This window comes from Lissotriton helveticus, chromosome 5_1, assembly GCF_964261635.1.
Source record: "Lissotriton helveticus chromosome 5_1, aLisHel1.1, whole genome shotgun sequence".
NCBI classification, from domain to species: Eukaryota; Metazoa; Chordata; class Amphibia; order Caudata; family Salamandridae; genus Lissotriton; species Lissotriton helveticus.
In genome coordinates this window covers 1,533,987,491-1,534,003,803 of record NC_136065.1, presented here as the reverse complement: position 1 = coordinate 1,534,003,803, position 16,313 = coordinate 1,533,987,491, and the positions used below count along the sequence as shown (strand labels likewise).

Genomic DNA, 16,313 nt, shown 5'->3' with positions numbered 1-16,313 from the left:
ATACGGGTGCGCGTTACTAAGGAAACAAACTTCATACGGAGGACACTGAATATTTCGTGTGCTTAGGGTAAGTCCCGCCCCCGTCAGCAGGAAGGGGGAGGGTGAGATGCCAAGGCCGAAACAGCAAATGGAAACGGGAAAGAACTCTCCCTCTCGATTAAACATACCCGACCGTGTATTTCCCAAACTCCTGTGTTACATAAAGCTCCAGGGACAGGTGTTGCCAGAGAATATTGGAGGGCAAGCGTAGTGCACAGCCGCTTGGAGTAACTATAGCCCCTATGGACTCTTCCATCCGTACCACTTTTACAAGCTCCACTTTTTTTAGCACCCCCTTCTGCCCAGTGTGCTAATATTTTACATCAATGTGCCTATTCCACTCTTTTCTGATGCCCAGTGCCTCTTAGCGATTGCACCAATGGCCTCTCTTATAACACACTTGCCATTTGCATTACTTCTGCTCTGTCCGGCCTTCTCTCAGACCTCCCCTCTACAGTGGCCCAGGACTTCCACTTGCTGTGCTCCCACCTGGACTTGTGTCTGCCCAGTGACCATGCGCTCTCCCTTACTGAGCTACTCGGGTCTCCTCACTTCTAGCACCCGATTTCTCACATATGGGCTCTTAACTTCTCCATTGCTGTGGCACTAGCCAAACTCCACTAAATAGCCGGCCTCTCTGCTATGCTTCTGTTGTATTGGGGATATGCTGATAATGAATATTGCTTTAAATAGATTGTATACTTTTCATAGTATGGTCATGTGGGCTCTGCTGCCCTGGTTTCCACTGTTGTTCATTGGGAATTTCAATTCAGACTTTCTGACTGGACAGCAGAGTTTTCATCGGCTCCTGCCTGGTCTTTGTGGACTCTTCACTTTATCTTCATTCTACAACTAATAAATCAACTTCAAGACTTTTACTGCAACCAAGTGTACCTTCTTAAAGGTAGACACAGCAGATTCTGAGTCTATGGCCCATCTACCCTGCTATCCAGGCACCTGGCTGCTTGGTACTCCCCATCTATGCCAGCCCCAAATCATTGCAGTCCTTTAATTCTGGCTCTGAGGCAGTAGCTGACAAGGCCGTCTCTGCCTTTAACCTTCCATGGTCAGTAAATGTTATACTTACTTCTAACAGTAACACCTGCTATTTATAGCGCAATATGACAGTAGTGGGGGTTGAAGAGCTATGCGAAAAACCAGTTGCAGGTCCACGTTCTCCCTCCTTACAAGTCTGTTTCGCTGCCTACTCTGCCCCTTCTACCCTGGCAGCACTACCCTAACTGACAGTCTGGTGTACGATGCCATGATGGCAAAACCACAACTTAATATAACAAGCTAAAACTAACCTCACACTCACGTCACTTCTTGGAATATCCTTCTCCTCTCCCAACAATTGTCACAAATACTCCTCACTTCTATATATTTTCAACTCCTAACGATGGACATACCATTTCCCCTAGCCATTCCCTCGCACCACCCGCCCAACTCATCTGTCATTTGCCACCAATTCTTCTGATTCTCCTTTCACCGGTGAGACTTTTTTTTCCTTGCCACACTCCTCATAATCATCGGTATGTCCCTCTGCTCTTCACACTCCTCAGTCATGTTAGTGTGCTTTTCCTACCCCCCCCCCCCCCCCCCCCCCCGTTTTCATAGCAATTGCTTGTTCCCTCTCCTCACAGTGTTCGCATACTGCACACACCCCTTTATCTATCCGGCCACATCTCTCACATCTTTCAGTTTACCTCGCCTCAATCTTTGCTACTATAACCAACACTTCCCTTCTGGACTCCCCAAATGTGTCACTTTCATACCTCACCCTACACTGTGTTCACATGTCAGTGACTCTGTCCCCCACACTCCATACTGTGCCTTCCATAGTTGCCACAATAGTCAGCATAACCTGCCTCTCTCCCAACCCACCTGTCATCGATCACCTCCTCTCACTGCTCGCATCTGTCCAACATGCTTCTCTTATGTCCCTCCACTCTCCCCTCGGTCAGTCTCCCTTACCGCTCACTTTCCTCTATACGCCTGAAGCCCTTTCCTGTCACCACGCTGCTACATTTGTGGGACGCGTTTGCCTCTCTCCGCGTATGTTACTTTTTCTTTCTACATTCCTCACATTTGTCAGTGCTTCTCACTACACCCCTTTCAGACACTTTCCTCCGACACAAACACTGCTCTCCCACAGGCCCCCGCCCCCGCCCCCTCCTCCTGAGCCCTCATCTTCCCAGCTGCTCGCCTCTCACCATTCGCATCTGTAAATGTTTCCACTTCCCACCCCTCACTATTCACATTTCAGAGTAGTCATCTCGTTTTGACGCCCCTCGCGTGTCAACCTTTTATCACCTCTTCACATCGACCAATGGCCCTTTTATAACACTTTTTTCAAACTCAACCCCTCTGTGACATCTGCCCTTGACTCTCCTTCACGCCCCTGAGCCAATCGTGAGGGACCTTCACTTTTCAAAAATGATCCTTCCTAGTCATGTGCATCAATGTCTCGCTCCGCACACACTATACACACCTTTTCACATCTGTCAGTGTCACTCTAATCTTGCCATTTCTTTTCCGGTTAGTTTGAATCTAAATGTCAGCATGTTCATTGGCGGACTAGGGCAGCGCGCGACGTCTTCTCATTGGTCCGTCTTTCCCATTGTTTTACAGCCACATTCTATAAGGGCCGAATTTTGACATCAAAAGAGGACTGGGAGGGGTCCTGGTTTGGTATTGACAACTATCTCGAAACAAGCATTTTTAGCATTAAGTGCAACTGTAGGTAGGAAGAAAACAACACAGAATAGATTGAGTTCGATGCAACGCGATTTAAAAAGACCTGTCCCACTTATAGCGTGGGTTAGCGAACCATTTAGAGATGTTGAGATATTTTTTGGAGTGGGTGCTTAATTCAAAATACCGCCTTATAAATGGTCCGTCATGTTTGAAGTAGCCAAGACAGGTTTATGGCTTTGAAGTTATTGCTTCCAAATTTGGCATGTGGTGTGTGCCCTTAATCGAATCCAAAATATACCACTAATATTAATATGTCCGCCTGTAAATACAACTTGTGTACATGTAAAGCGCTCCGATACCTTCGGTTCGAGTTCGCGCTACATACAACTGCAACAAAAAAAAAGAGGAAATAACTGCATAACAAAATAACGTCATGTAACTTAGGAAACGCATTTACGCCTTTAAAAATGGCTAACAAGTATATGTAATAACGGTTCATTTTGAAAAAGTGTGCGCGTTATTTGCTAAATAACACTGTTTAGACTTTTGTCAGTGGTACATTCAATGGAACCAGATACAGTTCCAATATGGCAGCCTACCCATCGCTGTGTAGGCAGCCCCATTGTTATCGACGTGCCGCGCCTTCATCCTCCTGATTGGTCCTAAAAGGCTGCCAGCCCGCCCTCTCAGGTACCGCCCTTCTTTTGACCACACCGACTCCAGCATGCCTGAGGACTTCCCCCGTTTCCAATTGGAGTTTCTACAAGGAGCAGGGTTACGCCCTCTTTCATGAATGGCCATAGCTAGTGTCACTTGCTTTAGAAAGCTATCTCTATTGGTCAGACGCTATGAAATGGGGCGGGAACAGACAGCCCTAGATTTGGGAGTGGGGAAAAAAATAGAAGTTTGGAAATCTGCTCTTTTCTGGGCGAAGCCCAAGTTGAGGTAAAGTGAGAAGGGAGGCCAGGAGGACCCAGAAACCAGGAGGAGAGCAAGGTACAGGGCATTCATGTCATACGATGAAGGGGGCGCCTTGCGGTGGACAGAGAATCACCACCGGTGTGTTGTGCAGGGTATAGTGGACATGTAATGTGTATTGGGGCCAGGGTGAGGTTACTCAGTTCAGTGTGCTCGAGACTGACTACATGTGATGTCTAGCGGGGGGTCTGTACAGTGGGCTACGTGCAATATGCGTGGGGCTCTACTGTGCACAGGGTGGTGTGTACGGGGGACTGCATGTGAAGTGTGTGCATGGGCAAGGAGGTGGGAGCTCAGCGTGGTGTGAGGGAGACAGCGCGTAATCCGGGAGGAGATGGTTCTCTGCAGGGGTGCATGCACAATTCCGTGTTTAACCGGAAAAAGAGTGGGCGCCTGTGTGCAATGTACATACGGCTACTCGTGAGTGGGGTGTGTGCACTTGGATCAGATTCCAATGTATCGGCATAGAAGATGAGGCTGGACAGTGCGTGGCTGCGCTGTAATATGTACAGGGACAGGATCAGGCAGAAGAATTGTTCACGGTCGGAAATGGAAACTTCATTGAATGTCGGTGCGGGTGGGGGGAGCTGCATGCACCATTCAAGAGGGGATGGTAGCTACACATGGTGTCTACGAATAAGGTGCTTCATGTAACTTATAAAACGAAATCTGCAATTTGGCAAGGATGTTGGTTAAAAGTGTGTGACGCGGACAATGCGTATAGCAATTTGCCGTATACAGTGTAAGCACACCTCGATCAGCGCAGGGTTGTGATTGAATGTAGCATACATGGAGAAGAACAGTTTAACTGTGAGGGTATTGTATGCAAACATATGTAGAACGTAGCACTGCATGTGCGTGTACATGGTGTCACCCATAGGCTGTATACCACCGTAGCTTTTTTGCGTGAAAAATTCAGGGAAAGTGTTGGAGTAGCCGACACTGACCCATAATTTACAGAAAGGAGGGCAGCTGCGGAGGCATGTGATCTGTACATACAGTACATGGTGGCGAACTGTTGTAAGCTTGTAACCTAAAGGCTGAGTGCTGAAGGCGGCACTGCATGTAACCTGCACAGCGACCAGTGTGGTGCCTGTGTGTACATTCGGGAAAGAACTGCTGGGCATGTACTATGAGACCACAGCATATACAATGTGGGGAACACGGTTAACAGAGGGTGTTGCGCACAAATATCAATTTACTGTCACTGAGCTGATAAGTGCTTGTGCCTCCATTGTGTGTCAGTGGGGTGTTTATGGGAAGCAGTGAGCCCTGTACCTTGGGGTTGTGCATGCCATACTAGGAGATACATTGTGTCCGCGAGCTCATCCTGTGCAAAGGACTCCGGTACAGCCTTTTTGTTGCTGTTAGAAACCCTGAGGCAACACTGTGCTGTGTGAGAAAGCATACGTTGTCTGTTACTTCTGTAGCAGGGGGCAGTGCAGAGGGGTACATCATTTCTGTGCTCGGGGGTTTGCAGAGGGGTCCTACACCACCCGAGAGGTCCTAGTGCTGCTCCCTGCTGTGTGATGGAATGCCTTGGCAGCAGGGATGAAGGATGTGCGTAGGAGGGGCATGGATGGCGGGAGTGGATGGTACATGATTGATGGGTGCGCGGAGTGTGGGAGATGGGACATCGGGAAGGAAGGGTGGGGGGGAAATAACTTTTACAGAAACGTAAGTAATGTAGGGGAGAAAAGCTGCGAGCGAAAACGAGAAAGGTGGGCAAAGGGAGGGTGGTAGGTATGCCAGTGTACACCTGCCACTGTTTATAAGTAAAGAGCGTGTGTATATACCTACAGGGAGGTGGTAGCATAGATGTGCATGAGTGTGAGCAAATGGCTAGGGGTACGCGATTCAGGACTAAGGTGTGTGAAAAAATGTAGAAGTGCATGCCTTTGAGTGAAGGGTTCATTAATAGATTATTATAAGTGTGTGTGTGATGGGCTTAAGAAATGTTAATACGTGTACTTAAAGGGCTCCAAAAGTGTGTGCAAAAGGCTGTAGGAGTGCGCACCCCCGTTTGTACATGGCTATACCTGTCGTCTTGACTTTGGGCAAAGGGCTGTGGAAACGGATGTGCAATGGTGCTTACAGACGACTATAGGAATGTGCAAGCTGTATGCCTAAAGATCTGAATCGGTGTGCATGTCTGCGTGAAATGGCTGCAGGCGTGACGAGCTCTGTGTGTGAAGGGCGGCAGCTGCATGCTACAACTGAGCGAGTTACTTATTAAATAAGAGCACTGCTCGTTTGTTTAAATGCAGGTCTGACTTAAAGCATCCATGGCAGGGGGCTGGGGGAAGGTCGCTGTTGTGAAGGGGCGGGGCAAGGGGGTGCAACTGCCATTCAGTAACGCTATTCACTATATCTATTACATGCAGTGGGCGGCTACAATGTCCCTGTCTCTCGAAGAAATGGCAAGCTGCGTGCCTCTCACCCGGCAGTGCTGCTTGCTGTGGTCAGCACCCTCTCAAATAATAGGTGAAAGCGGGCCCGCATGGTCCCCACGCCCTGCCCTTTACCTCAGACTGACTAGCCTCAGCGAGCTGTTCTCTCCAATGGTTTGCTGAACTGTACAGTCTGCCAATGTGTTTTTAGAAAGTCACTCCTAACTCTTTCTGTCCCCTTAATATCCATTTCCTGCCTCTGACCACCCTACCCTTTGATGTCTAAGACCCAGTGACTCGCAGCGAGTGTGGATTTACAGCCCAGCCCCTCCCCCCTCCTCGCTCCCCTGCCAAGGAGAAGCGTGCAACAAAAACAGAAAAAAAGAGAGAATTGAAAAAGTAGTAAGCTGGCTCTGTGCCCATGCTGGGAGCCGCTCGGGGCTCAAGGGCTCAGCTGAGGGGCTTCCTCGCTCTGGCTGCACACCAACTTTGATGTTTGTGAGGGGCAGTGGTGGGATGAAACAAGTAAACCATTAAACACCACGTTTTGCGCAAAGAATCTGGCCTCTATGCCCCCGTTTGTGCTGCACTTTCTCCAAGTGCCGGCAGAACATGTGCCGGATTCCTGGCTTGGGTGTTGCACATGAATTGTTTTCGTGTATTTTTAGCTCTGGCCTTTCTTGTGCGAGAGACAATGCATGCTGTTTTCAAGGTTTTAGTTACAGAGGCGCCAGTCATAGGACCGCCAACACGGAATGTATGCATGCGTCGTGGAACTTCGGCCATTTAGGAAATCTTTCAAGACTTGTCTTTATGCTCTTTAACTTGCTGTGGAGGGTTTCCGTGCAGTATAACATGGCTGTTGCTAGCGCCAGGACACCCTCATAGGTATCCATTGTGCCCTATAAATACACAAGTAAGTCACTAATAAAATACATGTATACCTTGAACTCAAAAGGTAGAAAAGTGTGAACATGGTGGGAGTACCATGTAACCCACCCAAAGGTACATTTGTTTTTTTCAGATGAGACTCCTATGTTATTGACGCAGTTGATATTCTGGGCAGTGTACTGCCAAGAGTGGGCGAGCCTGGATCCGCGAGGTCGTGAAAGCTGCACTTTTTATTATAGTTACCCTTTTTAGGTGCTTTCTGAAGCTAGGATTGTCATCTTGCAGTTACCTCGGAGCGCTATTTTTGTGTAATACAAGTGCGTGTGAAAAAAGTAGCTCCTCTCCAAAATCACGTTTATGTTTTTTGGACAAAACAAAATGCGTGTGTATTGGAATGTACGGATACTACCAATTGTAACTGTGATTTTATCTTTCTACTTGTGAACCTACTGTTGCTTACGGTTACGTCACTGTTGTTCCGTCAGTTACTGACACTTCTTGGCGCTGTGTGCGATGCTGCAGTTTTATGCCGCCTTATTTATCCCCTGGTAACCCTGCATCCGAACACTTTAGCGATTGTCACTTTTCTTTGTTTCAGACAGAGGGGGGAGCCTTGCTGAGCCTTTTTCCCCTTTTTTCTTGCAGCTTCCTCTGCACCGGACTGCGCCCCTGCAGCTCATCGGGGAGCGGACATGATGTATGCGGCTGCGTGGGGTACCTACCCCCTCTGAGGGGCAAGACCAGTGCTCGGGGTAGGGGCGCTGCAGGAGAAGCCCCGGGTCTGTCGCATATACGCGCTGCCTGCTTCCAGCTCCGCGAACAGCTGCGTCGTTCTCCAAGCCCCTGCACTGACGGCTCCATCTGGGGGAGATAACACCAAGGGAAACACCCAGAATCGCCGGCTCGGAGGTTTTTTTTTCCCTCCACCAACCACCTTTGCCTGTTTTTGGAGGGCATCGTCAGGAAACGGATTGCCTTTTCTGACAACGCTGTAAACATGACGTCTCCAGCCAGGTTTAAGAAGGACAAGGAAATCCTGGCAGAATATGACGCCCAAGTCAAAGGTAGGCGCACGGGCTGTGCTCTTCCTTGCTTGTGCATCTTTCCTGGGGTCCTGGCAGCCCCAACTCTGGTCATTGTGAGACGCCCTGTGTAGGATACTTCTGTATTGCCCCTATTTAGAAGCTTGCGGGGAGTGGGGGTGCGGTGCTCCTTACGTTTTTTTTCAGTCATGCATACTGTTTACTTTGCAGATTTCGCTGCATCTAGTCATGTATTTGGTGGTGGCTGCAGCTAGTGTGTGCTGTTTTAAGAAGCTGCAGAGCTGTTTCTTTACATGTTACAACTATGCTTTGCCATATCTTTGGGCGTATAAGAAAGGGTGCATTGTGTGCGTTGCGAATCCAAAATATGCTCAGTTGTTTTTTTTTTTCCCAGTGACATTTTGTTGTATTAATGGATAGGTCCTGGCATGCCTTAACCAATAACCACTGCGTTTTTTTGTTTCTTTTTTTTCCCCTTTTTTTGGGGCGAGGCGTTTTTAAATGTGACGTCCTCAGGCTGAGCAGCCTGTTTGCTGGGAGGCTGCTTGACAGGTGCCTCCTGCCGGGAGCATGATAGGACATGCTGCCTGTATCTAGGCCAGGAGCGCAGCATGCATATTCATCCTGCGGGCGAGGCATGTCTCTTATTGCTTCTCATTCTATTGAGGATTATTGAGCTAGGAGTCACGTCAGCGGCCCCTGGCCTGGTATGCATTACTGCAGGATCTTGATTAGGACGAATGTGCACGTTATGCATGTTTTTTTTATTTTTTGAGCGCTTCTTATCGTGCCTGGACTTAACCAGTAAACAGCTGGTACACACAAAGGAACTGAATTAAGAAACACTAATACGATTTATCAGATTGCATTTGTTTATTGGGAGACCTGTCTCTTTAAAAATGGGACCCTTGTTGGGAATAAGAGGTGCACTCCTCCTCTTGACTCAGGTCTGGTATTTAAATAAAGGTCAATATCCTTCAGGCTTGTTCGAGGTGTGTGGGAGTATATACAATATATGTCTATCATATACAGAAACACCACTGGGGCTTCGGCTGTAATGTATGTGTCTGCCTTTCACAAAGGGTAGGGGCTAGCAGGATCCTAAATTGTTTATTCTAACTGGAGAATCATTGCACCGCAACACACTTTTGTTAGTCGCAGAGCGGAAGGAGGTCGGGATGTCTAGCTTGCAGAGGAATAGTTTTGGAAAATAGAAGCGTTTTATATACAAAAGTCAAAATCTTTGACTGCGCATGTGATCTTAGTGTGTGTTTTTTGGCGAACGTTTTTTTTCTCCCTGCAACCCCCTTCTATTTTCTGCCCAACACCCAATCACGTAGAATTTGACTCCGCACTAATATAAAAAATATTTACAAATGTCTAGGTGCTGTTAACATTTTTATGTAGGTTGTGCCTATCATGCATCCATTGTGGCACAGCTATCAGATGCTCACTGTGCCATAGACCGCATGCTCCCAATGAGGCCCAGTAAGGGGTTGCTTTTGAGCCCCTAAGCAGGGGGTGTGGCTTAGTAGTTCTTCCTGGCTGAATTGTACCTTTCAGGTCGAGACCATGATTGAATTGCATACAGTTGGTCCATGTTGGTTATGAACAAAGAAGTGACACAGTGGGATGGATTACATCCAGAACAATTACATGTGGTTTAGAGGAATTCAAGAATTTTCATGCATTACTACTTAAGGTTTCCAGAGTCTGAAAGTGGTACAAAACTATACAAAAGGCAGTACGCACTGTACAAATCTAACTAACTTTTTAGATAGCTAAGGTATCAACTGCTGAGCGTATGCATGCAGACATGTAGTTTAGGGCATGCATTGGTCTGATGTAGTAACCTTACCCTGCAGGGAGCACCTAGGCACAGGTATACATTTGGTATGACAATGAGCTTATGGAAAAGTGCCTTCCTCCAGTTATGACATGTGAGGACTAACCGTCAGGCCAGTTGTGCTGTACTTCATGCCTTCTAAGGTCAGGTGGTGCATGCTTGTACGTAGTAGGCGTTGCTAGCCTTGCCAGGTCACATGCTTGGCACCAGGCATAATTGGCATTTTGTGGCATGGAGGTAGAGATCTGCTGTTTCAATCAATCAAGTGGCTTGTAACGCACAACTATTCTGCTGTAAGTGTCTCAAGGTGCTGGGGGAGGGAGGGGGAAAAGCGATCTGTTGCAAGGCACTGTGGTTCAGTTGATGAGCCATGTCTTGAGGTCCTTCCTGAATTGGGGCAGTGACAGTGATTGCCTAAGGGGAGAGGCAGGGTGTTCCAGGTCTTTGCTGCTAGGCAGGAGAAGGTTTTTCCCGTGGCCTTAGTCTTGCAGATACGTGGAATGGCGGCCAGGACGAGTTAGGCGGAGCAGAGGTCTCTGGTGGGTGCGTGGAACGAAAGGCGGTGGTTGAGGTATGCAGGTCCCGTGTGATGTAGGGCTTTGTAGGCGTGTGTGAGGAGCTTGAAGGTGATTCTTTTGTTGACTGGGAGCCAGCAGAGGTCTCTCAGGTGGCTGAAGATGCGGCAGAGGATGTTGAGGATAAGCCTGTCGGAGGCGTTCTGGATGCTTTGCAGTTTCTTGAGGAGTTTCTGGGTGATGCCGGCATAGAGTCCGTTGCCGTAGTTGTCTGCTGCTGATGAGTGTGTGGGTGACCTTCTTTCTGGACTCGGTGGGAATCCCCTTGAAGATCTTTCAGAGCAGATGTAGCATGTCGAAGTGGGATGATGAGACCGCTTTGATCTGGCGATTCATGGTGAGCGAGGAGTTCAAGATGATGCCCAGATTTTGTGCGTGGTCTGTGGGTGTGGGCAGAGGTCCAAAATCTGCAGACCACCAGGAGTCGTCCCAAATAGAGGCCAGGAGTCGTCCCAAACGGAGGGCGTGGAGCCTAGTATAAAGACTTGGGTCTTCTTTGAGTTTAGCCTGAGGCAGCTGTCATTCATCCAGGTGGCAACAGCCTTCATCCTGTCTTGGAAGTTGCTCTTGGCGACTGTGGGTTCATTGGTGAGGAAGAGGATCAGCTGGGTGTCGTCGATGTAGGAGACTATGTTGAGTCTATGCTTCCTATCAAGGGCTGCGAGCAGGGCCATGTAGGTGTTGAAGAGAGTGCAGCTGACTTCTGTGGGTTCTGAGTGGAACAGTGGTAGCTTGACTGTGTTCGGCTGGTGAGGAAGGATCGGATCCATACCAGGGCATTTTCGCAGATGCTGCAGACGTGGAGTCATGTGCATAGAGTGCAGTGGGAGATGGTGCCGAAGGTGGCCAAGAGGTCCAGGAGGATGAGGGCTGCGGTTTCGCCACGGTCGAGGAGGGTGCAGACGTAGCCTGTGGCAGCGAGGAGGGAGTCCTCCATACTGTGATTGCTTCTGAAGCCGGATTGAGAGCGGTCCAGGATGTGGTTCGCCCCGATGAACTCTGAAAGATGGGCGTTGATTGCCTTCTCAATTACCTTGGCTGGAAAGGGGAGCAGAGAGATGGGTCTGAAGTTCTTGAGGTCCTTTGGGTCGGCAGAGGGTTTCTTCAGCAGGGGGCTGAGCTCTGTATGGTTCCAGTCTTCTGGGAATGTGGTGGAGTTCATAGAGCAGTTGATGCTGTGGCAGAGTTCGGGAGTGTGTTGCGATTAAGTCACTTTTAAGTAATTGTGTCATTACACATATATGTATAATTGCCCCCTGAAACAATACCCTTGAGACATTGTTGTTTGATACAGAAGATGTGGTGCAGGCAGGGATCCGAGGGGGATCCTGAGTGGATGCTCTTCATGATATTGAGGGTGTCGTCAGTGGTGAGGAGAGTCCAACTGATCAGGGTCTGGTGTCATGTGCAGCGGTTGCGATTAGGGTGAGAGGGTCTTGGGTATGGGTTGTTGAAGTTGTCGTAAATTTCCTTAATCTTCCTTTCTGTGTGCCCTATGGCTGACAGCAGATGCCTTTAATCCGCCTGTGCACTAGAAGTCTAGAAGACATTAAAAATTGGCTTTTATAACCTCCGGAGAAGTACACGTTGAAAAAGACTACCCGTTTGCCTTGAAGTGGGATTTTTAACTGGGTCTCTGCTGGCTATATTGAGGTGCATATTTCTTCAAATATAGTGTCTACCTCTTAAGCTAGTGAGGTCTGTCTCTGTATTGCATGAAGTGATGTAGTGAACTGAGTACACCATTCATACAGTGCATACTGTGACCTTAATCCCTCTGAGGCACTTAAAAGAGGTGAACATTGGAGTCGGAGGTCTTCAATGTTGGTGCAAACCTATATATTGGACTGTAGCAGTTTCTATACTGCTTACTACCGCTACATGGAGCGCTGAATCACTTGCCTACACGAGTAACACGCCACACCGTGGAGGGTGTGTGGTTGGAAGGAATTTTTTGGGGGATGCCATGTGGGAAGTGTTTGTATGTTGTGCGTGATAACCACTGAGGTGCAGTTATTGTGATATAGGGCGCAGTTCATAGTATTGTGTTGGGTGGTGAAGTGTTAAAGACAGACTATATGCCTCTACAAATGCTGAATGTTTAAGTTTAATTGCAGACTGTAAACAACTCCCGTTTGGATCAGTTGTATGTAAGTGTATCATCTGGATGTCGATAACATCTGACTTGGTTCTAGCCTGTTTGGATCAATGTTTGACACCGCTGATGTACTTGAAGCTGCTCACATTGTCTGTCCATGTTCTTCCAGCTCTTCAAGCTCTCTGAGTTTTAAGCTCACCATACTCGGTCCTTGAGCCGTGAGCTCCCCACACAGTCTGTCCATGTACCCCAGGTCCTCAGAGTGAGTTCACTACACTCTGTCCATGTGCCACAGGCTCCTTGCATTGCCAATCCTTGTGCCTCAGGTCCACAGATTGTCCAAGTGCTATAAGTTCATCACACTCTGTACTTGTGCCAATGTTGTCTCGCTGTCTGTGTGCCTCAGTTCTGTTCATTGTAGTGAACGTGAGTTGCACTTTAACCCCTGTAAGAAAAAAACAATCGAGGAAACCCTGCACTTTTTCTGCACCAGGACTGGAAAAATCGTTCTGCAACTTTCACGTTTTCCTGGGGCTGCTTTCAGAGCACCATAGGTTGTAGAGACCCAACCATGACATCTCCATTGCTTTATATTCTAGTCATGGTCTCCTGCAGCTTGGGGCTGGTTTGAACATATGTTGATTGCCTGGCCTGACTTAAGTTTCCAGTTCGCCTCTGTCTGCCACCATGTGTCCACCGGCGACCTATAGCGTCTGTATTTTTATTACATGTTTGTTAAAGCACGTCATGTTGGCTTTTGGGAGATCGAGAGTGCTTGAATGTTAGATGACCCTTTATAACTCTTAACTATGTAAGCAAGTCTCTCTTGTATCCTAGAGGCATCCCTCTCTGATGGCATGGTGATTCCTCTGCAGTTGCACCCCTGATTTCAGTCATTCTGCTTGTCTACAGTTGATACCACCCTTTCTAAAGCCGTCATTAGTCGAAGGATCTTGTCACAGAACTAAAGCGAATAATACCTTTTCGGAATCTCCTACTGGAAGCAGCATAATAACCTATGCGCACATGCATGGGCCTTGGGAATGACATTCAGAGCATTATTTAATTACTGATTCAAAATGGCAGACACCATTTGGATTTCTAAATTAAAAAAATAATTTTAGTAGTACCAAAGCACTTTTGTGTCCTTTCGAGCAGCCACAACTGCTATTTGCTACTGGAAAAAAATAGTAAAAAATACAAATAATAAAAGAATATGTTAGACTGAGTGGTTTGGGGAACAAAAGAGGAGAATCGGGTGGGGAAGCAATGTGGGCTGGGTGGGGGCAAGGGGAAGATAGAGGCACTTTGAAGGGGCTGGTGAAGGTACCCAAAAGTTTAATGGAAAAAAAACCTGGCGGGGTTGGAGTCAGTGGACGAGCTTGGAAAGGGAGCAAAACGGAGCACGTGAGGGGAGGGCAGGTGTTTGGCGGCGGAAGCCGGAGCGAGCTATAAAACACATGAACCCTCATGGTATGCTAAAAGAAAAAGAAAAAAGTAGTTCCCTAAATTTGAGAAGTGAACGTATACAAGTCAGGCAACCTAAACCATCCTGAAAAGGTTATGCTCTAGGAGAGGAGGGACAAACGCTTGAAAAGATTGGCAAGTCACTAAATAAGAAAGAAGCAAATTAAAGTGACAATAAAGCCAGTCAATGGTAAGCAATGAGTGAGCTCAAAGACCACTAAGTTTTTAGTATGGTTCAATATAAGCTGCCTGGTAGATGACACCTCAATTGATGACATTACCCGAAGAAAAAAAACACTTTCTTTCACAGTTCACTAACAGGTAGACATAAAGGGCACAATAATTATTTGGATTTAAATACTAACGAGTCGACCGTCTGTCTTAAATGATTACTCTGCAGTTCAGTTGTTAATGACCTACACAGTCTCTGTTCTGTCATACTTTTAACCCTTACTCGTTTGTTGGCCTTTCCAACACGCAATCTCTTCACCATTATACTGAGCCTCATCTGGCATTGTGCATGAACGAGGCACTATGCACAATGAGACAAACGGCTAAAGAGCTGCATCTGTAGTTTCCAGTTGAGCTTGACCGATGACTGATGAAAGGTCTCACCTTCTCCGCAGAGTTCGGAATTGGTGATTGGTGGTGGCTATCCCCCTCTCTGTTATTTACACAAGACACTAAAACACTCCCCACACAGGCAGCACTGCACCCATGCCCTTTGTATCCATTGATCTAGTGTGCGTCAGTGTCAGGACAAGCTACGAGCCGGTATTAAAAACACTATTAGAGCACTGTTAAAAACACTATTAGAGCACAGTCAAAAACACTATTAAAGCCCAGCTCTAGTCCGTAGCGTAATTGATTGAAACAGCCTCAGAGTTCCTCTGTATTCTAGTTGCTGGGATCTCCACCTTTCTGCCCGTGATCTGTGGCTGGTGTTGGAGTGATCTGTGGCTGGTGTTGGAAGTGACCCAATTCTATCCTGAATACATGACTTGTGTGGTTGCATGTCCACACATTTGCAAAATGAGCTAAGAATCCGAATGCCTGGCACCATTAAAATCGAACTAAAACTGGCTCGTGTAAAGAACAAAGCTCCTTAATATGCGAGGTAAAGGAGTTCAACAGCGAGAGGAAGGTAAAGAGAAACCTGGAAACCTAGTGAATACACATGGTTCCATTTGCCAGCAATGGTGCGCCTGGCCTGGGCCAATGGTGGAATACCTGGTATGAAGGTAGGATAGCTGCCCTGGGTAATGGGTGGACCGCTTAGCCTGTGCTTTAAGGATGGATTGTCTGGCCTGTCAGTGTGGTACACCGTAGGTAATAGCTGCATCATACTATGCCTGAGAACGTGTAATGTTGAATGTCCAGAATAAATCAAAAATGTTTTTGGGAAGGATGATCATAACTTTAATTTAAAATTGATATGGGAATTGAAGATATGCACTGCACTGTGTGATCTGTGTAGACTATAGGGTGTCTCTACTTAGCCAGTCCCCATCATTCCTTTAGACTTTTGTTTGTTGCTGCTACATTAACAAAGCTGAAATATTTGTACTGTGCTGCTAATTTGTAAACTATGCCAAAATATAAGATGGTCTGTCAATTCTGCTAATTGTATGGCACTCTGGAAACCAGACATGACTTTGGTTTGCATTCTAGAAAAGCATCCACATGAAGTAGACACTTACTACATCTACAGCCTGGTTTCTATGCCGAAAGTAGGCACTTAATAGGAGACTAGGTGGGTTGGTGGTCCTTCTTTGCAGCACATTCTGTCATCCTTTGTCTTAATCTGTTTGCTTCGTTATGACTTACTTGCAGACCTTTCCTGTAGAAGAGTTAGCGTTTGCTTATAACTTCACACATCGCCCTACGATCCAAACATCGCTCTTATTCAGATTCTCAAGTTAGTTGTATATCTGCTTTTATAACCATGCATACTCCAAATCACCCATATACACAATGTATCATGTATGCAGAATTAATTTCTAGAGGCCTTCATCAGATATGGAGGTTATGCTAGTTTTGAGGGAAACTCTTCAGTGAATTGTATTAGTGCAAGTGGCATATTCCTAGATTTGGGGTAATTAGTCTATTAGGAGAAAGCCAAATAGGCTCTAGAAGGAACTGCAATGCTGAAGCAGGTGATGTAGGCCTCTTCATGATGTAAAATCACCTAATGTGGCCAAGATGATGGACGGGTGTACATATGGAGCTGTGATTGCAAGGCCAGCCAACTGGGCTCTTCAATGTGTGTATGTAACTTTCAGCCTGATT

General features: G+C 47.1%; 2 protein-coding genes across 3 annotated transcripts in view; one reads left to right on the top strand and one right to left on the bottom strand.

Moving 5' to 3' along the window:
* Window positions 1-2,666, bottom strand: part of FAM72A (family with sequence similarity 72 member A) — a 68,061-nt gene extending 65,395 nt beyond the window's left edge. Inside the window, exon 1 of one of the 2 annotated variants that reach the window (XM_078644584.1) lies at window positions 2,531-2,666. The gene's annotated coding sequence lies outside the window, so the exon portion shown is untranslated. The remainder of the gene's footprint in view (window positions 1-2,530) is intronic. The other variant, XM_078644583.1, reaches the window with a different exon arrangement.
* Window positions 2,667-3,598: 932 nt separating this feature from the next.
* SRGAP2 (SLIT-ROBO Rho GTPase activating protein 2) overlaps window positions 3,599-16,313 on the top strand; it is a 532,947-nt gene continuing 520,232 nt past the window's right edge. The window contains exons 1-2 of the mRNA XM_078644579.1: window positions 3,599-3,732; window positions 7,641-8,059. Of these exons, the coding sequence (XP_078500705.1) occupies window positions 7,993-8,059 (67 nt within the window). The 5' untranslated portion in view covers window positions 3,599-3,732; window positions 7,641-7,992. The remainder of the gene's footprint in view (window positions 3,733-7,640; window positions 8,060-16,313) is intronic.